At 34.4% G+C, this 26,696-nt stretch overlaps 1 protein-coding gene across 1 annotated transcript in view; it reads left to right on the forward strand.

Moving 5' to 3' along the window:
* Positions 1–477: 477 nt before the first annotated feature.
* The window catches only part of LOC118742397 (kinesin-like protein KIF12), a gene marked incomplete in the record, with an annotated part of 95,963 nt that continues 69,744 nt past the window's right edge, over positions 478–26,696 (forward strand). Inside the window, 1 exon segment of the mRNA XM_036474449.1 lies at positions 478–1,337. Within this exon segment, the coding sequence (XP_036330342.1) occupies positions 1,039–1,337 (299 nt within the window).

Here is a 26,696-nt window from a genome sequence, read left to right on the forward strand (position 1 = left end):
GGTTACGCCATCCAGATAATTTTTTCGAAAAATCTACCTCCAAATTTACAAAGAAAGTGCATAGGTATTTCAAACCGAAATGTTTGTTTAAATGAAAGCTTAATCCTTTGGCCAAACTTATATGTAAAATTTTTTTTAATATGGTCATCATGGCATGTAGCTATAGTGGGAAATCATGATTTGCATAATCAGTTAAAGCGCTTTATTTTGTAGTGTACCTTGAATATACATAAATACGTACATATGTACATACATACATATGTAGCGTAACAGTTAAATCGGTGAAAGTGTGACACAATTTATTATTCTCTCTTGTTGATTATTTATTCAGCACTCGGCATATTTTTTCTCTCACCGGCTAAGCTAACTAATGGTCAAACAATGACCGCAGTCTTCATGGTGAGTAAAAATTATCATAAATCTCCAAGTATAACGCATTAAGGGTAAAAGGACACAGTCCGTAATATAACGATTAATCGAGAGTTTTAACGAACTTGTGCACGAATAAAAAGTGTACGCGCTACACATCGCCGCCAGTTCGAATCGAGTTTTGAAGTAGATACAACGACCTGTTTAAACGAGCGCAAGTTCTTAGTACACATTAGCACTATTTAAGTAAAGCATATAGCTAGGCGCATAAACGTTAATATGAGTTGTCACAAGAATTCCACCCCTTTGTAATTTGGTGAAGTTGACATGAACAAATTTTTACCTACGCCAACGCAAATTGTAATACATATGAATGGAAATATAATATTAAATTAAAAGTATACCAACATAAATTCATAAGTACTAGTTACTTATAAGAATGTAAATTAGTGAAAATAGTGTGTGACAAATTATGGCGCCTGATTTCACCATCTGATTGAAGAAATGAATATCTAATAAATATGCAAATATGTGCTTATATGTAAACATTATGTAAAACGTTTGAAAGGAATACATCTACTTAAATTATTTTTGATTTAAATGCATATTGTTTAATAATAAAAAATAGATTTTTTTTTTAATATTTGCGTTGAACGGAATTCCAAAGTTATGGTAACGCGTGCATCGAGTGTGCCTCATTTAAATAGTAGCGCTGGCAGCAGCAATGAAAGTGCCTCAGGTTCTGGTTCCGGACCCAATAGTCGCCGAAGTCGCCTACCAAATACGCGCGCAAAACGCACGGGAAAAAGTGTTACGCCCACGCAAACGCGCAATTTGTCTGGCGGCATGCCACGTTCACGGAGCCTTACCCATGGCATGCGGAGATCTACTCCTCAGAAGAGCAATAGCAGTTCCGGTGGTATGGGAACGAGGAATACTCCGGTTTTTCTACGTTCCCGCGAAAACGAGTAAGTGAAGTTCCCATGCATGTGGCCATCCGAAAATATGCAGCTAATCGTACTAAAAAAATGTGTGTGTGCTTTTTGAAAGTATTTAATTGACTAGGAAATCGTTTCAAAAGTTCTTCGATTAGGGTGATTAAAAATGTGTGTCTTTTAATATGCTTCCTAAGTCAAGTTTATCACGCAGTTCATTAGCCTCTTCTGTAAAATTATCGTGGAAAGCTAAGTTTTGTATATTTTTATAATTGGAAAGAATTTATTTGAAGGGAAAAATCACCAAAAATCGCCAATGGCGATTTCAGAAATTTTTACGCGCAAATATCAAAAAAAAAATCTGGACACTCTGGTAACACCGTACATATGATAGAAGTGAAACTTCTTAAAAAAGGTGTGAGTCCCAGGTACCTACTCACGAAATTTGATGTGTAAACATATGTTTACGGTTCGGCAAACCATTAGGCGATTGAGTTACATACAAAGGTTTGGTTAGAAATCAAACAATAATTTAATTTCATCTTATTAGTTTTCTGATATACATATAATTTATTTATTAATTTTCCGGTAACACCACCAACGTACGCACTTTTGTTTGCAAAATGCATTTATTTAAGTTGAAAGAAGTCACATTCCTTTGTTCGGCATTTATTCTTACTCGCTTTCTATCTTCCAAGGCGAATTCATATACAGTATATTTTGCTTTGTTGCCTTTATGCTTAAGTGCACATTTAAGATAACTACCCCAAAATGTGCATCAGCGGCATTATTTTTAACATTTATAAGGAAACTGCTCCGATAGATGCATTCAACATACTTGCATATTAGCAATACCTGCCTTAAAAATTGTGCAAATATTGTATTACGTTTACCTGCACTGGCCCTATATTTACCCTAATTTGACAAGCTTTTATTTATTTTTCTCATCTCGCAGAATAACGCAAACGGCTATAATTTTTTATGTAGTTATGTAGATAATTAGATACCATTCGGAAAAAATTTCGCTTGAAGTAATTTCTACGTGGTAGGTGCTCCTCCATTATTTGGTTTCATAGGAATTTGGATACCTTCCTCATTCAAGTAGCAAAGAAAATTCGCTTAAGTGCTTTTTTCGGTTAAACGCACAAGGGTTTCGGGCAAAGAAGAATGGGCAGCTAAGCAAAATATACTGTATTCTTATCACGAATTAGGGTTGCCAGACGTACTGCTTTTGGGAGTACACGTACTTCTTTTTATTGCAATGTACTCCCTTGTAACCCCAAAAAAAAAAATATGGAAATGTACTCCTTTATTAGTTTTGTACTTCTTTTGTTCTCCTTTTTCCAGCTATTAATATTTTATCATATACAGGGTGTAAAATAATAACTGTCGCACAGTTTTATTTTTCCTTATAGATTTTGCGAAAATTTTATTAATTCGTTTTTAAATATTAACCTTCATTGGGGTTTACCACCGGGTTTGGGAGAAAAGCGCAAGTGGCACGCAAGTCTTCATCGGTTACTTTATTACATATCTTCTGTAAATATAGGCTAATATCTCCCATTATACTAATTAATAAAATTAATGTAAAAGAAAAAGAAAAGTACTCTTTTTCGCAACATCTATAAAGGACCCTTTTATTTTTCAAAAAACCTGTGCGACAGTTTTTATCTTACGCCCTGTACTTTGCCATTCATATTGTGGCAAACACTACTTAGTAAGCAAAGTTAAGTGTGGTAGAGAAAAGGTGTAGGCATGGTCGTAGCAAGGTAGGTGCAGAGCACTCGGGTATAAAAACCAGAAAAATATTAAGTTAATTATAAGGCTTAAATTAAAAAACTGGCCATATATTCAGAAAGAGTTCTTTTGTAGAATTTAGTTGGAGAAAATTTCCTATAAGGGCGGTCATTGAAGAGGTGGTGAGCGAAGAGGGAGTGGGCGTAGCACCCCCGACCACCTAGGCCCCCTATGGGCCCCCTTTGATCACCATCTCTTTAACGACCGCCCTTATTGCAAAGACAGCCCATTTAACTATTTATTTTTAACATTTATTGTTGCTTTGAAAAAGATTTCTAAAATATCTTTGTTTATTTGTACCTAATTAATGGTAATTTGTAACAATGAATTGCACAAAAAATTAAAAAAAAAATGTGTACTCCTTTTTTAGGTCTTATACTGCTTTTTTTTCTATCGAAAATATAAATGTACTCCTTTCTCCGTTTCAAAATCTGGCAACCCTATCACGAATTCATATATTCATGTGGTAGCAAGAGTATAAAAACATAAAATTACCTTATAAATTAAAAGCATAAGTATCACATGTATGCGTAGTCCAATTCACGAAATCATTTCATCGATCTGAGTAAAAACTAAGTGCATAAACTCTATTTCGCGATAATTGAAATCATGAAATGGTGTTCATTCATTCAGTTTCTACTTAAACGCATGAAATTATTTCATGAATTGACCTACGCATAATGGTAGTAAATGACAGAATGAATTACAACAAACACATCCTTTTGACATAATGCAAGCCGAAAACGTTGGTTCAAATCAATCCGCAATGAAAGTTGGACGTTTTGCCCACAAACATTGCAATTTTGCGAGCAGTCTCATTGTAAAATCTCATTTTTACGATATCATAGTTTCGGCTTACATTTATAAAATTCAACGAAAGCACGTACCTATTTCGGCTGAGTTATCCATTTTCGGTTATTTAGTGTACAAAATAAACGCAAATTAAATGAGTTTGTACAACATGGCCATTAATGTAGCGATAAGTTGTACAACTTGCCAGAAAATCCAAATTTTTTGATCTTTCATACAACCGAGACATAAATTCATTCAACAGGCCCACAAAAGGTGCAATCTAGAGCAAAACAACACCAAGTTGAACCAACGGTCGCTACGTTTAACATCGGGCGAAAATTTCAACTGTTCCTGTAACACTACCTTATATAAGATGGCCTTGCTATCATCCTCACATACATAGTGATAGAACGATACGAGTACCGAGTACAGAACATCGATACTTTTCATGAGTACTGAGTAGTATCGGCAACTCGTGCCATGGTCCAAAAGGAGTAGTTGTCGAGGTCGTCCCATATTATGCAGCGGTAGACCAGAAGTGGTCCCATGTTATGCAGCAATGATTCTAAAATTATATTATTTAAAATATTTTTGAAATATATTTCCTTAAGTAAAAATTTTTTTTAAATTTCTTCAAAGAATATGGTAGCTTCAATTTAAAAGAAAATTTCACAAGCACAGTTTACGTGAAACTACCTTTAAATATTTGCATCGTGATATGTACATACATACCAGGGTTGTTGCGAATATTCGCGTTCGCATTCGCAACCGCGGAGCTTCCGCATTAATTTTAACAATCGCATTCGCTTTCGCATTCGCAAAAATCAATGCGGATCTTTTGCGAATGCGAATATTGAAGGGACCGAAAATTACAGTTATTTTTTTACGAGTTAAACTTGGCCAAATATTTTTTATTCCGAAATAAAAGTACTTTCCGGATAACAAACAAAACGCTTATCCAAATTAAACAAGTTTGGTATCCAATGAAAGAGGACTTAAATAGCTTTAAAACTGAAACAAAAACCGTTTATGACATGAACACCCCTTTAAGGAGGGTGCTATGTCAATTCAATGCTTATTCTTCTTCCTTAGAGTTTGATTTCTCTTCTTCAAAGCTTAATTTTTTGGAATATACTTGTAAGGCATTTGTTATGATAACCATGATATATATTTATATATTTTTATTTTTTGCGTTATCCTGTTTTATAAATTTGTAATATTGTCTGTAAGCACATTGTATATTGACTAATAAATAAAGTCACAGTTTTTTAGTAACTACATACACGAGCTGCTCATTTGCCAGATATACAATATTCCAGTCAAGTAAAATCTAAGTCTTACATAACTGAGCTTTACAAATTCGCGTTGATTTTTGGTTATTTTTTTTTGCCGACGGTGTTATTACATTCTTCCATACAAAACCGCTTGTCGTGACGCCGTCAGCAAAGAAAAAATTTAACGGTATTTGGTAGACACCTCAAACTAGAATATTGTTGCTGCGCTACTTGTTTTAATTTTTCTTATTTTTTGTACAAAGTGAGAAATTTGTATTTACATACATGGCTTTTGTTAGACATATAATTTTGTATACGGTATACAACGGTACCATAATACCAGGAATTCCTTTTTCTTATTGGAAAACTGTTTCAAAAAATACTGTACTCTTAAAAAATGCATTTATTTATTTTTAAATGGAGATACAGCGAAACCGGATTTTTCGCAGTAATATACAGTTTTTGTCCAAAAAAAGATACGAGCGTTGGTTATATATGCACATACAAGCCAGAATATTCGATTTGCGGACTTCAGCTTTGCGGTTCAAATTTCATCGGATACCAGTTTATTTCATTGAATCTGATCAAAAGTTTTATTGGTAGGATATTTTTTTCTAGAGTACGTTAGTGCAGGGGCTCCCAAACTTTTAAGATGATGGAACCCTTACTGAACAACTTTCGTTTTATGGAAGCCCACATCAAATTACTAAAAATCAAAGGTAGTGCAATTTAAATATTAATAAAAACTTTTACTAGAAATAGTTAGCATACATACTTTCAATTTTAATGTGAAAAATAAAATTGTTTCTTTGTTATTAATTATTGCTTTATAGTTCGATATAATGTCTGAAAGCTGTATGCGCATTTTTGGTGTAGCGTCCAAGTTCGACCTGAATTTGTTTTTCGTATAAGTTTAAGCTGAAACCCCTGTTGGCAGAGTATGTTGTGACGGAAGGAAGCAAAGTTAAGATAGCCTTTTCCGCGACTTCATGAATTTCACTATTAACACCAAACCGATATTACTACTACCATCCGAAAAATAATCTGCTTCAGATTTCAGGAGATTTACCAAGTGCCCAATATGACATTTTTACTTCGTTTGGCAATTCATCGCGTTCCTTGTAGAAAGTTGTATAAAATCTATAGCGACCTACAACAAATACCAATTAGGAAAAAAAAACAAGCTGTCAGCGCAAGCTCTACGCTCATATGTAGGTATGTATAGCACTCAGTACGGCAAACATACCAACTACGAGTACATAAGTATACCTGAAAATAGATAACTGCGTCTCGGTCCTGCTGTTTATAGAACTTTTCTTTCTGTAGGCAACTCAAACGGGCTGCCGTGCTTATTCATACCAAAATTCATTTCACGGAACCCCGATGACTTTTCTACGTAACCCACTTTAGGAAGCTCAGCATTAGTGCATGGATGCCCAAGGGTGTAGCCAGGTAGGGGCAGGGGGTCCGAGCCGCCCCGCCTCCCCCTAAATTTCAAATGTTTGCCTATATATTCAAAAATAGTACCAGGAAATGCTAGCTCGATAATTTCGGCCCCCCCTAACTTTTAAGTTTTTTCCTATGTATATACTATACAACAAATTATACACTCACTGCTAACAAAATAATTAGTAAATTGATTTAAAAAGGGGATATGTAGATCATCCGGTTCTTTATAAAGTTATTCTCGCTAACTTCCAAGAACTTCCTTTTATGAAGGGTAAAGACCTGGCTGTAGTCGACCATGAGCGAAAATGGATTGAACGGTAAGCTAATAAATAAATTTGTAGTTCAATTGTTTATTACTTTATCTTAAGGTTTGTGTCTTCTAAGTGTTCATCGAAAGTTTGTATAAGACAACCAATCTTAGATGGTTGATAAAACTATAGATGGGTTTGGTGAACAACCAAGACGTTTACTTCTTAAGTAATCACTGCACATGGCAGAGAACACATGGCGCACATAAATTTCTATAATAAAAATATCATATTAGGGGCGGTTAATATATATATTTAAAATTATGGGTAAATCGTTAGTTAAACTTAACACAGAATTTTCTGTAGTTAAGCTTAACTAATTATTTAACTATACTTTAAAATAGATAAGTTAACGGCCCTTAACGCATTTTTTATTTAGTACACGGTGTGACAAATCAAAAAAACATTAATTAAAAATAATGTTCAATACGCCCTCATATTTATACAAACATATGTATATCATTTAAGAGAAGATATTCCGCTGCAAAGCAACGATTATAAGTTGTTAGTTTATCTTATAAAATTGCGGAGGAACACTGCAAAGCTTCTGACTGCCATTCATCTGGGAGTGGCCAGAAGTGATTCATGTGCTTACGGTTCAAAACGAAGCTAACTACGTCCGGATATTTATGTCTGGGTAGCAAAACTCCGCGGGCGCTGGGTTTGGGTCCCGCCACGTTAAAACCCTGCCCAATGAAAAAGATAATACATGCCTCGGATGACACCCCACTGTTGCCAGCTTAGTGCTTTTCGCACTAAATTTAGTGCTTTTCTTAATTCAGAACGCAACAATTTTTGAGTTTGGTGCTTGATGCGTTTTTTGGTTTTTTTTGTTTTTAGTTTGAAGACATCAAAACTGTAGATCTGAAACCAAAATGGAAGTTAAGTTTAGAGCAATTGGAAGTCTCGTAAGGAACTTTACAAAAATGGGGAAAAAATCATGGCACAATGACAATCATAAGCGAAAGAGCATATGTTTGTCAAAAAAATATATAGCAGCATTTTCAATCATGCCAGAATTACATACAGTAATTTGCCATTGCCTGCAAAACCGTCCATGTTGCTGGGACCAGGAATCAATCTTTAGACCTTTAGTTTGGGCTGAATTTGTTATATTTTTTTAAAAGGGAATAATCGAGTTGGCACCTTTTTTTACACAAAAAGATTTTTTGCACTATGGGAAGTGCACTCAAGTAAAAATGGAAATCATCAAATTTTGTTATGTTTCAGGTGTGAAGCGGTCGGAAGGAAATCATCGTCCTTAACGTGTCTTTAGTTCACTAGATCATAAGAGACTTCAGTGTGCATTTAAACTTCCATATAGTTCATTTTAATTTAATTTTAATTTTTTGTTGTTACTTCATTTGCTAGAAATTGTTGAAAAAATTAAGCAAAACGAAGAAAAATTAATATTTAAACAGCGCAAATCTAAGCGAAACGGCAACGGTGGACACAGGTGCAAATTAAAAAATAAGAACAAAAATGTTAACGTCGCGTTGGACGTAAATATTTGAATTTATAGAAAACAGAAAAAATTCGACCGTCGAGCAAGAAACCTTAAATTTTATAAATTTGAATCAAATTATAGAGGGAACACTTCCACTCTTTTGAATAGCAGCAGCACTGAAAGAAGTTTAGAAGACGAACCCGAGCCCCCAGTCGATGACGGATGAATTCGATGTCCCAGCGTCTGACTATGACGAGGTTCGAATAGCGATTATTTTGATGAAAAATAATAAAGTTGCTGGAGCTGAAGGCCTGTCAGCCGAGCTATTCAATTATGATAGCAAGGAGCTAATAAGGTGCATGCCGGACGACTGGAATTCAAGTACGCTGTGCCCAATCCACAAGAGAGGCGACCCCCCATGTGAAAGCGAGATAGTGAAAGACTGAAGCCCTCCGTAAACGAACTGATTGCACCTTACCAGTGTGGCTTCGGATCTGCCAAATCCACCATTGATATCGTATTCGCAATACGTCAAAACTTGGAAAAGATCCATGAGAAAAGGATCGACACATGCCTTCTGTTTGCCGATTTCAAAGCCACTTTCGACAGCACGAAAATAAGTTGTCTTTATATCGTGATGTCTCAATTTCGTATCAATGCGAAACTTATAGGGCTGTGTAAAGTAATTAATGACGTTGAGCAATACCACCAGCTCCGTCAGAATTGAGGAGGGCCGTTTGATACCAGTCGAAGTTTCAGACAAGGTGACACACTTTCGTCTGCTACGTCTGTTACAAAGAAGGGTTACGTCTGTTCTAAAAGTATTCAACGCGGGTCGCGATGGTGGAAGAGCAAGGCCCACTGCGATGGTAAGTCCAAGTGGATAAGGACTTGGCTTCACTTGGCATTTCCAAATAGGCGTCAGTTTGCACAGAAGAGAAACGGCTTGCGTACTATTTTGGGCTTTGTTGTTGGTATTGAGATTAAATTGTTTGAAGTTTCTTTTATAACGGTTACAATGTTTTGCTTTAGAGACTTGCATTAATCAAGGAATTGCACGTATTGGGGGTTGCAGTTACCGTGTACGCACTGTAAATATTTTTCATCGGATAAACCGAAATTAAGTTACGAACAATTATAAGGCTCAACCTAAGAAATGCGCGTTTTTAGACCTTAAGTACAGATCGTGAGGTGTATTCAAAATTCTGCACATTTTTGTGCTTCAATAGATCTATACTTTAGCAGTCACACAGTGTTATAATCCCGCCGAATTTCTTGACGGTGGTGCCGGGAGGGGAACGGTACATGACGGTTTGGGTTAAAGTCTCACACTGATGGGGTTAGGCTTTCGATGCTTCATCCTCTTAGAATAAACATGCGCAGTAAAAAGTTTACGATGTTTATGTATTTTTGTACAACATACCTCTATTGGTTACAATAACTTTTTATTAAGTTACTGGTTTTGAAATTTTTTTTGTAGAGAAGGCCCTCCCCCCGTCCCCCCTAATTTTAGTTCTAGCTACGCCCATGTGAATGCCTATTTACGCATGTTCATATGTATGTATTTACTTTCACATGTATCACTTAGCTATAATTTGTATACGAACATATAGACAAACGGCAGCGAATATTTTTACTTTCACGTGCAATTTGAAGTAACCTGTTATTTTCCCACCGCAATCAATATTAACGTTTAAACGTCATTCTTTAAAACATTGGCACACACGAAAATGTCTCAAGTCATAGAGTAGAACCCCACTACAAATTTTTCAGGCGTCCAGCTGTTTTCGGGTTTTCAACGCTCTGCTCAGATAACCACTGAAAACCTTTCATCACCTGAATAACCTGGCATAGACTTCTACTCGTATCTATGTATGTATATATATAATAGGCAAGGGAATTTATTGTCCAGGTCATCAGATCTGCTCCGTTCGTCGGATTTACAAAAATGAGGTGTCAAATTAAAGGGCTTGGGCTGTAGATTTGCAATAAGGTTTTATTTTTTCGAAAAGAGCTGCCACCTATTAAACAATAAAACTCAAATTGTTTAAAAATAATTACCACCAGATCCGCACCGTTCATTCGATTTTTCAGAAATGGGGTGTCAAATTAAAGGGCTTGGGCTGAAGATTTGCATCGAGGCTTTACTTTTTTGAAGAGTTGCCACCTGTTAAACAATTATACTTAAATTATTTTATTACCAATGCCATCAGATCCGCACCTTTCGCTCGATTTTCAAAGGTCATGTGTCAAATTAAAGGGCTCGGGCTGTAAATGTCCAATAAGGTTTTACTTTTTCGAGACAAGTCGCCACCTTTTAAAAAACGACGTTTAAAATATTTAAAAAGTTAAACCAATTATTACAAAATTAATATCGATCGAAATGGCTTTAAAGAGCAGTGCTTCTTAACTTCACTGTAAGAGGGGTGCCACCTGTTTAAAAAATTCAATTAAATTTCAATTAAGGGAATTAGGTAATAGAAATAAATATACCCATATGGGCGCCAGACGAAAAGACTTTAAGAAGCTAAAAGTTTGTTAATATTTTGAACAGGGTTGCCACCTGTTTGAAAAGGCGAATTCAGTTCACTTATACACAATGAAATATTAAAATATGGCAAATAAAAGAGTGTTAAGAAATTTTTAGTTTTAACACTAAGAGTATTTTTGAGTAGTTTAAAGAGAGTTACCACCCGTTTAAAAGTTAAATTCAAATTATTTAATACGTTTAATAAATTATTAAAATATTGGTATCAGCCGAAATGGGTTTGATAAGGCTTTATTTCTGAACTATATTTGGAGGGTTGCCTTGTTTTCAAAAAATAAGATTCAAACCAATTTATCAGTTTAATGGAATATCATGCCAGACGAAAGTTATTAAGAAGGTCTTAGCTTGAAAATATTTTGAAGAGGGTGAACACTGCCGACTTCAGTGAGCCCTTAAACCGAAGCTTCCTCTCTGTCTGCCGTGACCCAAGGCTCTACACGGATTGCGCCAACGCCCTGCAACTGTAATTGCATACCCAGAACAACGACTATACCTACGGTGACCATATTTATGGCAGCCGAATACGGGACAAAAAATAATTTTGCCAATTTTTTCCACAAAAGCTAGAGTATTTAATAATCTTTTTAAATGATCCTAAAGTTATTAGCCCTGAAACAGCATCTTAATTTAGCATTAATTTGTTGATCTTTTGTGAACGCAGCACATAAATATTCAGTTGCAACATCACACATTTGTAGAATATTTTTTCATAACTTTGTACTTTGTGCTCGGGATTTTTACCCCGTAAAATTTGTTATAAACAGGCAGGGAAAATATACGAGTACTTTTTGGTATTCAACGGATTATTTTCAGACTCGGATTTCTGCCAAGCACAATGCAGTGAATATCATCCGGAACGAGCTGAATTTCAAAGCGTACCTTCGAAGGGTTCCACTTCCCTTCCATATTTGAGAACTTCTTTACTTTTACAACATTCTCATAGTAGCCTTCTTATTTCGAGTTTCTCATGTCGCAGATACAATCCTTCGTGCAATGTGCAAACATTTTGCTGCCATAGTTTCGCCTAATGAACATACTCTCCTTCCACAAAATTTTAAAATTGTCTTAACCCCACGGCACATTGGAGCGGTAGTAGTACCCGAGAAAAAACCGCAAGCTGCGTACATTTTCTTGATGGTTTTGGTATCCATATACGTAAGCAAAATTTTAAATTTTAGAGTAAAATTTAAACAAAAATTACAATTTAAAGACGAAATTCGCGACGAAAGTAAAATGAGCTGCTCGACTACTGCTACCTATTCAGTATGCTTTGCTCCACACGTGAAATGCGTTAAGAAAACCCCCTTTGTAAAGCTTAATATTAATCAAATTTCTTTTATAAATTGGAACAACAATCATTAACGTACATATAATTTCTATTCATACCCACAAATAACCATCTATATATGTGCTCCTCGATTCGAATCACAAGCGTCTAGATTTAAAAATAAGAACTGGTTCATAGGCATGTCATTCTTATGAGCTGTTAAGGCGCCAAAATACCGAATACGGGACAAATAACTGGCATAAAAAGAAATACAGAACATTTGGCGTCCCGTATGAAATAAATAAATTACCAGGACAACTGACGAGAGAAGAGGACTGCCCCGTATAATACAGGACGGATGGTCACCGTAACTATACTCCATAGCACTCCGATAAAAAAATCGCGCTTGGCGACTTCAATGCCAGGGACTGACGCTAATCGACTTCGCTCGGGCCCGAAACATCCCAACTAACAATTTTCTTCTCATAAGACCCTACAAGCATCTTATGAGATTATACGCGATTGGTTTAGGAGAATAATACCCTTATAATTTCATCCTGGTAGAGTACTACGAGTGCTTTATGAATACGTTGTCAGAATTAAATGGCGCACTTTTGAGAGTTATTTTGAGGGTTTGAAATGCTTAAGCAGTATTAGCAAAAGCAACGAAAATATGCTGATGCTGTGCTTCTGAAGTTGTCTTGCTGCAAAAGCAATATTCATGCTTTTGCTTTGGCTTCGAAAAAACGAACAGCCCAGCAGCAGTACGAGAAGAGCTGACAAGTAAACGATTGTAGTAAACGATGGGTAGTGGGGGGTTGAAATTCGATTTTTTTCGAATTTCGAACATTGCCCAACCATTCGATTATTCGATTCGAAATTCGGTGGTGCAAATTCGATTTAATTCGAATTTTTTCGAATTTCGCAAAATTTTTTTCTTAGTCGAGTTCGGAGATGTTTGCGTTAAATATTTAACACCAAGTCCTAAAATCTGTATCGTTCAATTTAAAGAAAATAGCAGTCGAATTAAAGGCTTGTCCTTTGGGTCTGCAACATAGTTTTAGTTCTATTAAAAGGGTTGCCACAGGTTAGAAAATCACATTCAAATAATCGCTTCCGCAGATGTTTGCGTTAAATATTTAACACCAAGTCATAAAATCTATATCGTTCGTTCGATTTTCAAAAAGGAGGTAGGTGTCAAATGAAATGTAGTAATGTACATGGTTTTAGTTTTGTGCCATATGTAAGAAAATCAAAATCAAATTATTTAATAAGTTAAATAAATTACTCCAATATGGGTATCAATCGAAATGGTTTTGAATCATATATGTAATGCTCCTATATTGGCAGTAAGAGCTAGTACCGTCCGAAAACACTACAGCACAGATATATCAATAAACACGTTCGAAAGAAAAGGAACACGTACGTTCATAAATAAACATGTACACAACACACACCCAAAAACGGCACTCATGTACAAAATACATTGACAAAAACGGTACTAGACTGTCTCGCTTTGATTTCGAAATGCTTACACATTAAGAAGCTAGCTTACTGCCAATATAGAAGTATTACATACATGTTTTGAATAAACTTTATTTTTTAATTTCATTTGGGAGAGTTGCCACCTGTTTGAAAAGTCGAATTTATATAAAGAAGTGTTGTACTTAAAATACTATGCAACAATTAAAATATTTTTGAGGTGCTTGAAGAGAGTGGGCACCTGTTTAAAAAGTTAATCTAAACACAGCCGAAACCAGTCCGTACTTTGTTAACATTTTCTGAATGTCTACCCATCCAGTAGTAAAACGCTCGATGAATTTGCAAAAGTTAGCTCGTATTTTTGTTTTATGGCCTACTAAAGTTTTCATATCTCGGCCGAAGTAGTTTTCAAAAAAAGTCGAAAAAATAGTTAAAATAAATGTCTGAGCGAAATTAACATATATATTAAAATTTCTTGGGAAATATTTTCGTAGAATATTTTAACCCATTAACTCCCGCCTAAAACGGTCATATTTGACCCTTACTTCAAGAAATCTCGCAAAAAGCAAATTTGGTAGATGGTTTATAAATTGATATATTCTAAAAAGTTATTCTCCGGAAAATTTTACTAGGGGTTTCCTCAGGCAAAAGCTTCATCCTACTAAAAATTTAAAATAAAAAATCAACAAAGAAACTAGTTTTTTATAAAAAAAAATTTTAAAATTGAGCTTGGAATAACAGTTCCTTCTTGGCACAGATTTTTTGTTTTTATGCAACAGATCGAAAAACATGTATTTTTTTCCTTGAATCCCTAAGACAAATGGAGTGCCAGACACAGTGGTGGCAAATTTAGTCAGAAAGAAAAAATTTGAAGAGTTGATTTTTTGGAAATAAAGATGAAATTCGATTGTTTCTGGAAAAATTCGATTTTATCCGAATTTTAGCAACACAAAGTTCGATTTCAAAAATTCGCCATTTTGGAGCTAAAATTCGATTAAAATTCGAATACCGAATTTACACATCCCTATCCGGCACGAATGCGATGCTTATCAGCAAAGGCATTTTGCTTATGCTTGCTTATTGAAAAGTACGGAAGCAGAAGCAGAAGAAATTGATCGGCTTTCGCAGTTCGTCAGTTGCTTCTGCTGTCATATTTGAAAACGAAAACGAATAGCCACTCAGTGTTGCCAAACATGGGCTTTTCCTACCAAAACTGGTAGGTTTTTTTCCATTTGGTAGGTTGGTAGGCTTGATTGGATTTTGGTAGGTTTCGGAACAATGAGTAATAGTTATTTGCGAAAAATAGAAAATATGTACGTACATATCTCCAAATATTTTAGCAACTTTTTTTACACAAATATTTCACCGGTGCGTTCGTATAATGGCGGCCACAAACTTGTAAATATACCTGATTCCTAAGTACAAACGTATACCTTATTATTGCCAATATGCAATACGGACATCCATATATCGTGACCTAAGGGTGAAAAGGTGCCAAGTCCATTTTTAGAAATTTTTCAAGAGAGACGAAAAATCGATGTGGTTTCATATTACCGTCATCTGCGATATAATTTGTGGCGTACTTGGACCAAGATTCCAGAAAAGTCTGCCAATGGGCTCGTACTCAACCATATTTCAGGCGGAAGTCTTCCCAATCGAAGTCTGTGTTCGCGAATGTCATCGTAGAAGGCAAATGAGGCCAGAATAAATATTATGTCGGACATTCAGGCAGCGTTAAAGGCCTTAAGCTGATGCCAGATAAAACTTTGTAGCTTTGCGTGACATTTATAACTTTGCCAGCAAAGCGCCAGACGCAAAAGCTATGCCACAATGAACGCCAAGAAAGCAATTTTGTACCGCTGTTTTACTCGTAAAAGTTGCTGTGGATTTTATATATTTTGCTTTAAAACTATCAGCAATGTAATTAAGTTTTATGTTTCTGCATGAAAACCCGAATTTGGACGAAACAAAATAAATATTAAACCGGCTGATTGTCAAAGCGCGCAAAAAGATGGGAGTTGGCCATCTTTTCGCTTCGCGCTGCAGCTTCAACGATTTATGTGGCATGCTTTGTGCATTTTCATACAATTCATCTTATCTGTCAAAGCGAATCTGTCACGTAAAGCTAAGCAAAAGTTTTATGTGGCATCAGCTTTAGAGTCTTAAAATGGCATCAAGGCTTGTAACCTGCGAGCCCACAATAGCGTCACGCATGAAGGTCTTGAAGGCAACGCAAGGGCTGACTGTCTCGCAAAGCGTGAAGTCCAAATGCGTTTATGTGCTACATCTAAAGGAGACACTGCAGACCTACTTAGGAGCTAGCTGGGAATAATCTCAAATCGCTGCCTACTGGCGGAAGTCAAAGGGAATAAGACAATCAAAGATATGCATAACTCTTTCCAGCAGGAACTCCAAAAGACACCTTGAACTTAGAACTCTTACTGGCTACCTGACAGCACACTGCAAGTTAACGTAAGGTTTTAATTAAATGGGTCTTTTTGCAGAGACGGACTATCGGCTGGTGAAAGCACAAATATTGCTTTTGCTTTAACTTGTGCTACTGATCAAAATCATAAGCAAGGCAAAATGAAAACTTTTCAAACCGACGGCTGCCGAAGCTGACGCTCATTTTAGGTCCAAGGTTTATATATAAGAGGTTGCGCAATGCGCAGGTCCGTTATTCTTTTCTCGCAAAATTGGGCGACAACAACAGCGAAAACAACAAGCAGCGTAAAAAAACATAAAATTGAAATGAAGTGAAGCGATTTCAAACCAATTGTAATCGATAGCTTATTCGAAAATACATTTACAGTTAATTTTAACCAAATTTTTACTCATACCTGTATGTCGAAAAAGCCACAAAATCGAAGTTTTCACTGCGGTAAATTTTTGCGAAATTTTCATTTCAACTCGCTATATCTCAGACGTTTGTGCATCGATTGATTTGCAATTTGTACACAATAAACTAGATACTATTCTAAAGAAGATGAGTCTAACTGCACTTCTTAATATTTATTTAAAACAAAATTACGGATATTTTAACATTTTTATAAAAATTCAGGAGGGGATTTTTACAGATGCAAAAGTTGTGTTATGAAGTTTAAAGTTTTTGTTTTGTTTTAATGCAGCATTAAAGGACAAATATAAACGGATATTTTTGGGAATGTTTCAGGTTGAGACAACAAGTTGTTCTAAAGTTATAACAATATTATGATGACACCCACGAGCGATCGCTCGTCTCTAGATGACAAATATTTTTACTGGGCACTTGTACAAGTAAATGCATGAATTTATCAGTGTTATATAACTATTACTAAACTGAATAGACATACCTACATACTAAATATGCACGTAACTCCATCATAGTCGAAATAGTTATTCGTACAGTGATTGTTTCACAATGATGATTATTCGGATGCTTTTCACGAAAATATAGTTGATATTTTAACAAAAACCATACGAATTAAATTTTAAGACTTTTTGCAAAACTTAAAAACTTCTACAAATTTGCATCTAAATTCAAAATTTTGACTCACAATTTTTAGAGAAAAATTGCGTTGATTTTTTTTCTCAATGGTGTTGAACGTTTTCTTCCATGCAAAACTACATTTTGCTCATAGAAGCAGATATGTATGTAACACCCTTGAGAAACAAATTCTAAAAAATCAAAGGTAATTTAAAGCGACTTGATGCTTGCGATTTATTAACTGAATGAGCTACAACTCTGCATACAAAATTTGTTCTAAAAACTGTCATTCAAAATTTTGATGAAACTATTTATAATTTTTTTAAGTTTTGCAAAAAGTTTGAAAATTTCATTTATATGGTTTTTGATAAAATATAAACAGAATTTTCGTGAAAAATTAACGAAAAATTAAAAACATTGCGAATATTGTAAAACAATCACTGTACGAATAACTATTTTGACTATGTGTGTAATTACATACATACATAGTATGTAGGTCTGTAGAGCTTTAATAAGTTATATTACACTGATTAATTTATGAATTTCAACATTTCACTTAATATTACTTCCAAAATTACTTACAAAATATTTGTCATCTAGAGGCGAGCGACCGCTCGTGGGTGTCATCATAATATTGTTATAACTTTAGAACTACTTGTTGTCTAAGCCTGAAACTTTCCCAAAAATATCCGTATATATTTGTATTTAGTGCTGCATTAAAACAAAACAAAAATTTTAAACTTCATAACACAACTTTTGCATTTGTAAAAATCACCTGCTTAATTTTTATAAAAATGTTAAAATATCCGCCATTTCGTTTTAAATAAGTATTAAGAAGTGCAGTTAGACTCATCTTCTTCAGAATAGAATCTAGTTTATTGTGTACAAATTTCAAATCAATCGAATCACAAACGTCTGAGATATGGCGAGTTTAAATGCAAATTTCGCAAAAATTGGCCGCTGTGAAAAATCAAGTTTTGTGGCTTTTCGGCATGAAGGCGTGAAAGTAAAAAATCGCCCTGAGACGATATGCGCAGAGGAAGGCAATCTTTATTTCGCGGATTGCGCAACCTTCTATGTATAGATCTTGATTTAGGTCGGTGTTATGCAGAAATTTTGTTTGGCAAACTGCGTGCATTTGTTGTTGCAGCAAACTCGGAGAAAGCGAGTTTGGCGACTCTCACAGCAAACTAATTTTGTTTGGTCAAACTGCAGCAAATTCGGTGTTGCTATATACAAAACTTTTAGACAATTGTTGCTATACACAAAAATTGCCGTGATACCGAAAGCCAGAGAATTGAATTTATGCTGTAGGAGCTTCAAAGATTAGGGCACAGTTAATTGCCTATACGATATCATAAAAATATATTATTTGTGCGCGTTATGTACATCTGAAATTCTCATTTCGTCTTGGCAATAGCCATGAAAATCAAAATGAACGTGCAGCTCTGTGCCAAACTCGACATAACCACCTCCGAGCAAACGAAGTCCCCTTTCAGACACGTCAAGTCCTGAAAGCAATTTTTATCGCATTCTCTTTTGTGTTTTCTCTTTACCTCCACACGCATCAAGTTTTATTGAATTGAATTACTTGGTTCTATAAACGGGAAGCAACGAAAAGATCAAAAGAGAACAAGAAAACTTGAAACGAATTGACGGTACGGAGGTATCTGTACTCTTCCCCTCTCTTCCCACCTCCTTCACCAACGAACGAGCCGACTTGAAAGCAAGACTTGACGTGTCTGAAAGGGGACTAAGCAGCCGCCATTTAATTTGGCAAACAAAAGTTTGTCTGCATATCACCGACCTTATTGGTAATCGTTTTCTGCGTTTGCTTTGACTGCTTAAACACTGGTTATTTTGGTCTTATAAAAATACGATAGCTCTCTTCGTAAGAGATACGCAAGTTTCGTAAAAAAAACTATTTGAATTTTTATGAGAGTATATATACACTCTCATATGGTATCATACATAATAATTAGCATAACTTTGGTAGTGTTATTTTTGTATAGTAAAGGTAATTTCATAAGAATTAATTCATAGCAAATCGATGTTACATTTTCGATGGCAGAAATTGAAGTAGACTAGAATTTCATATAAGTATTATAGACTTTTAGAAGTCAATTTTCGAAATTATAAGCTAAGATTAAATGGGGATTGAAATTTTATTGATAATAATGAACATTTTACTTCGAAAAGAAGCAAAGCGCCTCAAAAATAATCAAAATTTTGATTATTTTGTAGATTGTTATTTAAAGTAAAAAAAAATTCATTGCTTTAGTCCTGCTCAATATTTGAGTTCAAATTCATGTATCAGCACTTATTATCTAAAAAGCGTAGTTTTTTATATTTTTTACATACTAAATATACATTTTTGGAATTTTGTTTTACTATAAAACCTCCAGAATAAGGAAAATATGGCCGCCGATGACAAATTTTTCTTATGAGTATCAAATTCTGGTTATGAGAAGGTTAAGTTTTGTTACAAGAATTGTACACTTTTTTCTTACCCATATGAGAGTATTATTCTTTTTATGTGAACAAATATCTTTGTATGAAGCTTTAATTCTTTTCATGAGTGTAAACTCTTAATAACGCTACTTATGAGTACTAAAGATTTCATATGAGACATTTAACTCTTATTACGAAATTATAAATCTCACATCTCACATCTTTTATAAGTGTTTCATACTCCATTTGACATTTTTCATTCGATATTCGAAAATCCATTGAGATAACATGAGACGTGATACGGTCGATTACATTCATAAACATGGAGACTTCAAAATGCGATATCTCAGTGAAAAATAAAGATATTTAAGCAAACTGAACGGCATTTAAAAGAGGAAGACTTATACTTTAAAATACCACGTTTACTTTTTTATGAAGAGCAAAATCTGCGTAGCTACATAACCTCAAAAATGGGCAAAAACAGCGTTTTTTGCACTTTTAGGTTAGGATATCTCAAAGTCCTGACGTGATAGAGCAATTTAAACCCCGGATTCGGATTCTACGCAAAAAATTACTTCGGAAATGACACTACACTTTTATAGAACATTCCGAACCCATTTTTTTGCAGACCTGTGTTATTAATACTTTGGAGTAAGGTAATGATATATGTAGATGTTATTCTGATGTTTTGCAATGAATTAACTATTATAATTTTTCAGAATGTCATTTAAAATTGTGCAAACTATTGAATATTGGGAAATATGACTTACAATTGAGACAATGAGGGAATTCTATATTGGCCAAATGCTTTAAGATAAATCTTTTGAATTTTCCTTCGCAAATTAGTGGTTCTTTTAACTTTTTTCCAATTAAACTTATCCATTTTGACAGCCAGTTTCACCAGACTCATTTAAGTGAAAATTACTTTGATTTTCGAATTTTTGGTTTCACCAATCCATTTTAATTTTGATTTAAGTGACTTATGCTCTTTACTTAAATAAAAATGAAATCAGAATAACCACACTCAGAGGTGTTACACGTTTATTCACCTGATCATTGTGTATCTGCTGCTGACTTGTATACCAGCCCTGCTTTTACAACACAGCGTGCCAAAGCTTTCAAAAGCTCTCAGTAAAACTGAAAGCTTTCGCTGGCCTAGTCTATTTTACAACCACTTTTTGCTCACTTAAGTAAATAGCTTATTGAAACTGAAAATAAATATTTAAATAAAAGATTAAATTAAAGTTAATTTCCACTTAAATGAGTTTGGTGAAACTGGCAGTAAGTATCATAACAATTTACTACTCATATAAGACGGTCTTATTATGAGATTCATGGGCGTCCCTACCTAGAGGCAGGGGGGAGCAGGGCCCGAGCCCTCCCTAACCTTTGAAGTTTACCTTCTATGTAGAATACAATACTAAGAAATGGCAGCAGAAAGTAAAATTCTTTGCCCGGTAGTAAAAAACATATAAATCACAGTTTCAAAGTTTATACAAAATTTAGGAAAATTCAACATAATTTCAACTTTTTAATCTGAATCTTTATAAAATTTTTGGGTATTTGTTCTTGAAAAGTTTTCTGAAATAGTTTACACTGTCAAGGAGAAAAAAATGCCAAGCTAAACGCAATTTTTAGCAACTTCAGTCTTGCACTTTATTATCCTAAAATGATTTTTTTTTAGATTCTAATTAAAATGTTTGCAATTTAGGTGAAATCTACCACATTTTTTTCCAGATTCTACCACACAAATTTTTTTAAGTCCGATCACTGATGCAAAACCAGTAATAATTTGCAAGTTTTACGAACAGCTGATTAATTTATTGTTTATTTGCAGCTAGTTCCTAATAAAACAATAAATATTATCATGATAAAAAAATAGGAAGGTAGAACCGCTGAGAAGAATTTTTCAAATTCTTGACGTTTGCAAGCAATTTAATTTTAAAATTTTACACACAAACTCACAAACACATTCCCATTTTCAATCTCAAACAACAACTTTGAACAATTCCTTTTTTTTACTCTCTATTTTATATGATTTTAAAATGCTGGCAAACTTCAAAAAAAAAAAATCATGGCCGACGAATTGAGAGAACGGTTTTTACCTTAATATGTTTTTATAATGAATATTATATTTAAATAGGTTTATTTTGTCAATTTCAACTATAAAAATCCCATAAACATTTCTTTTATTAATTTCAATTGCACCCTGCAACATGCGATCAGCTGTTTTTCCCACTTGCAAGTTCTTACTAGTAAAAATTTATCCAGTAACAACTAGCAACTTCTCCTCAAAATGAAATGTCACTTTGCGCTCTTAATTTCCCCTTTCTTACAAGTTTTTTGGGTACAAGAACACCACAACGAGATAGTTAGTAAAAGCTGGTACAAACTATCGCGTACTAGAACGCTACTATAACCATAGCCATAGAGACCAATTGAACTTTGGTTTTCTACCATAACCATAATCAGCTGATATCTGAAGTGCGAGTAAAACCGTGTTGGTAGACGTTAAAAAAAAACATTGTTCCCAGCAAACGTTTTGGCATTAGTGGAGAATATGAACCATTTAGCTATGCAAAAACCAAAAATGTGGCTCGATAGAATATCTCACGCTGATTTCAACTGTACCAAAATTATTTCGCGGAAAAATATAAAGTAGATATAAAAGGTTAAATTAAAATTTTTGAATTTTTTTAAATATTAACATCTTATGAACTACATAACCGATTCAAAAACTAATGGTGCATTTACCAGTTATGAAAAGATGTTTTGGCTTTAGAATCTTATTTTCAAGATTTTTTTTTTTCAAAAAAATAAAATTTTTAGGGGACGTTCTCTGGAAACATTGTTGCCAAGTATAAAAGTCAAAATTATTAAGTATATATCTCTTTCATTCATTTCTTAATAGAGTTGGTGCTTCTTTTATAGGAAAATTCATACGGCTTATGAGAAAATCCCCTAAAAATCATAATTTTTCAAAAAAAAAAATATATATTGAAAATAAGATTTTAAAGCCAAAAAATCTTAATTTAAAAATACTTAAGAAGAAACACAAAAGTCGATATTGGCTTTGTTTAAGGCTGTAAATAGCCCTTATTATGTTGGCTGAAAAAATGATCAATTTCAAGTTATAAAGTCCTTTTTATAACCACTGAACGTTAAAATAAATATTGCCTCGTGTCATCATAAAATTTCAGTTCAAAAAAGGAGGAGGTTTTCAATTCGTGCGATTTCGATAATTCCTTTTTATCGTAAAGGTGGTCCCATATTAATTTGGTTTAGATCCGGTCATGGGATCATGAAGAAATTGAGATCAATTTTTATATGAGAATTGAAGTCGCTTGTGTTTTTTGGAGATATATGAAAACAGTTGCATACTCATGGAGAAAAATTGTGGTTATTGGAAAAGGGGGCGTGGCACCTCCTATACAAACCGAATTTTTCATACAGCATATCTCTGGAAGTGTTCATGGTAGAGTACTGGAATTTGGCGATTAGGTTGTCCCTATTCTAAAAAAATGTTCTCTATATTTTCTTTTAGAAGTTTTAGTATTTTTGTATGAAAAATCTAATATATATAAAATATCATGTCACGGTGTTTGTGGTCGAACTCCTCCGAAACGGCTTGACCGATTTGAATGCAATTTTTTGTGTATATTCGGTAGGTATGATAATAGGTTGTAAAGTATGTTTCATACCGCTAAGTGAATTTTTCACACTGCATATCTCTGCAATTGTTCATGGTAGAGTACTGCACCTTGGTAAGATATATAAAATCAGTCGCATAGACATGAAGAAGAACTTGGGCTATTGGAAAAAGGGGCGTGACACCTCCCATATAAACCGGATTTTCACACTGCATATCTCTGTTCATGATAGCGTACTGGAACTTGGTATGGAGATTTATAAATCAATCGCATAGTCATGAAGAAAAATTGGGGCTATTGGAAAAAGGCGTGGCACCTCCCATAAAAACCGGATTTTTCATACTGCTTATCTCTTAAAGTGATCATGGTAGAGTACTGGAACTTGGTATGTACAAAATATATATATAAAATCAACCGCAGAGTCATGAATAAAAATTGGGGCTATTGGAAAAAGGAGCGTGGCGACTCCCATACAAACCGAATTTTTCTGACTGCGTATCTCTGGAAGTGTTCATGATGGAGTACTGGAATTTGGTATGGAGATATATAAACTCAATCGCATAGTCATGAGGGAAAATTGGGGCTATTGGAAATAGGGCGTGCACCTATCGTACAAACCGGATTTTTCATACTTCATATCTCTGGAAATGTTCATGGTAGAGTACTCGAATATGGTATAGAGATATATGAATTCAATCGCATAGTCATATAAAAATTGGAGGTATTGGAAGTGGGGTGTGACACCTCCCATAAAAACCGAATTTTTCATACTACATATCTCCGGAAGTGTTCATGGTAGAGTACACGAACATGGCATGGAGATATATGAAATCAATCCACACACATTTGCTAGGTTATTTAAGACGGCAATGGAAATATGCCCTCTGACAACCACCACACCATAATACTATTAGAAGATAAATGCGTTACTGAAATCATGATCTAGTGAAAAGGTTGGACCAAAATGGTTTAAATGCAAGAAATGAATTTTGGGCGGGACGAAGTTCGCCGGGTATGCTAGTACTCTCATAAAAATTCAAATAGTTTTTTTATGAAACTTACGTATCTCTTACAAAGAGAGCTATCGTATTTTTATAAGAACAAAATAACTCTCATAAGTGCGCCATTTAATTCTGACAACGTATTCATAAAGCCCTCGTAGTACTCTACCAGGGTGAAATTATAAGGGCACTATTCTCCTAAACCAATTGCGTATCCTCTGATAAGATGCTTGTAGAGTCTTATGCGACGAAAATTGTTAGTTGGCAATGGTTATGGCTATGGCGGTATGGTATGTCACCACTAATTTGGGAAAAACTCAAAAATAAGAGCCACTGGAAAAGAGTAGACCAAAAGCTGTTGCCCGTTTTACCATTATTTAAGCATTTATTTTTTTGTTGAATTAAATCTATAATAGATTATAAAATCTACTAGTTAGTTACAGCGCTAGCTGCTTGTATGAAAATTTAGACACATTTTTGTTTGTCACTAAAGTTATTTACATATTAACGCAATATTTGCCTTTTGTGAGAGCTTGTGGGAAGCATATTTTTAGCCGATTTTAACACTCTTCGAAAAGCTTTTCTTATAGTGATGTGCTGAATTGTCGGTACGCAATACTCAGTACCCAATACTTGAAGAAAATTTCGGTACCCAATACTTCCTTTTTGGTACCCGATACTGATCCGATACATCAAACTTTTGTCATAATGTGTATATATTACCGGCCAAACCCGATCTTAGCACAAAATAGTTTTTCCTGGGCTAAAATGGTTCTACCAAGATCCAATACATCCGTCCAACGCAGATAGGGGGCTTTTGAACCGAATTCTGCGATAGGGCGTTCTTCAACCAAACTCTGAGATAAGTAGGGTGTTCTTTAATAAAATTCTGAAATAGGGCGTTCTTCAATTAAATTCTGAAGTAGGGCGTTCTTGCAAAGTTTTCTAAGATAAGGCGTTTTCGAATTGGCTGCCGAGATATGTAGGTCGATCTTCAGCTCAGGCGTCGAAATGGTGTATGATAAATGCAGTACATACTTTTTGAAGTAGAATACCACCTGGTATATTTTTGGAACATGGGAAATTTAAATCTATGAAGTTTTAGGGAAACCCCCATTCCGATATTTTGTTGCAAAACTGCCATATAACATAAGGCACTTCCGATAAAAAAAGATTCAAACAAAAGTTACCGATTTGTATTCTCAGAATCCAAGTCTGTAGTAAAAACATGTATGTATGATTAAAAGCAAACGGACTTCCGCCCACTTAACCCACTTTTGGTCGAAACTGGAACTCAGTAATACTATCAAAAGATAGAGCATCCCTCATTTGGTAGGTGATATTTTACGTTTTGAAATCCATCATTTCGCTCTACTTTAGAGGGGCTATACGGGTGGCCTAGGACACCCTATTAGTTTATACGTATACGTATATATACGTACATTAGACTGTGTCAAATAAATGAATATTTTCTTTCGGTTCCATAGAAAAATTTCGGTGCCGGTCACAAAAATTAGTGCTCAGGTAGTGCCCCCAAATATAAGAATTTTTAATGAAACCAATATTTTTCTGCAAATTTTTTTTAATAAACAATTTAATATATAAGAAACAAAAACAAACAATATTTTCGCCTACTCTAGTATAAAAGTGCAAGTTTGAAGTAGCTAGGACATACCGCTGATTTTTGGTATTTTTTTTTGTTAACTCTGCAGTCCTTTTCTTCCATACAAAGTGTGTTCGACGACATCTTTATATAGAAAAAATTAACGAAACTTTCAACAACAGATGAATGAGCAACTATTTTTTGTGACCGACAACGAAATTTTCATGTGGGGCCAAAAGAAAAAATAAGCCGATTTATTTAACTAAGTCCGATTTATTTAACTAAGTAAGTACATACTCGTACATATATGTATTTAAGTACATATACTATACACCCTGCAGTGAAAAATTATCAATTTTTTAAAAGAACCCACTTGTAGTTAGCTTTTTGGTGCGATGCACTTTAGCTATGACAAAACCAACTTAAAGCGAGTTGTAAAGTCGTACAGGACTCACGCAGACTCAATCGGGAGTTTGTTTTCTTTACTAGTTTCTATTTAAAAATTCCCATACAATGATAACTTTTAATAAATTTTTTCTGCACTTCACAAATTCTTTTTCGAATTCAGGACAAATAAAATGAAGTTAGAAATATTATATTATCATTTTTAGGTTATATCTTATGGAATTCCAATAAACTACCACCTATTGCAGAATATGTAAACAAATATGCAATATTGAATATAAATTAAATAAATAAAAATGTTAAAAAAATAAAAACAAATAAAAAATTAACAAAATGTTTTTTTTTTTTTATTGATATTTACGTCCAAAAGGTGTTAGTTATAAGTAAGTTGACATGTAATGAAGAGGTATCTAGGTCTGACTTTTTTGCGGCCATCGCCCCACAAAAGTGGT

The sequence above is a fragment of the Rhagoletis pomonella genome, unplaced genomic scaffold (genome assembly GCF_013731165.1).
Source record: "Rhagoletis pomonella isolate Grant_MI unplaced genomic scaffold, Rhpom_1.0 Rhpom_scaffold_00007, whole genome shotgun sequence".
Classification (NCBI taxonomy): Eukaryota; Metazoa; Arthropoda; class Insecta; order Diptera; family Tephritidae; genus Rhagoletis; species Rhagoletis pomonella.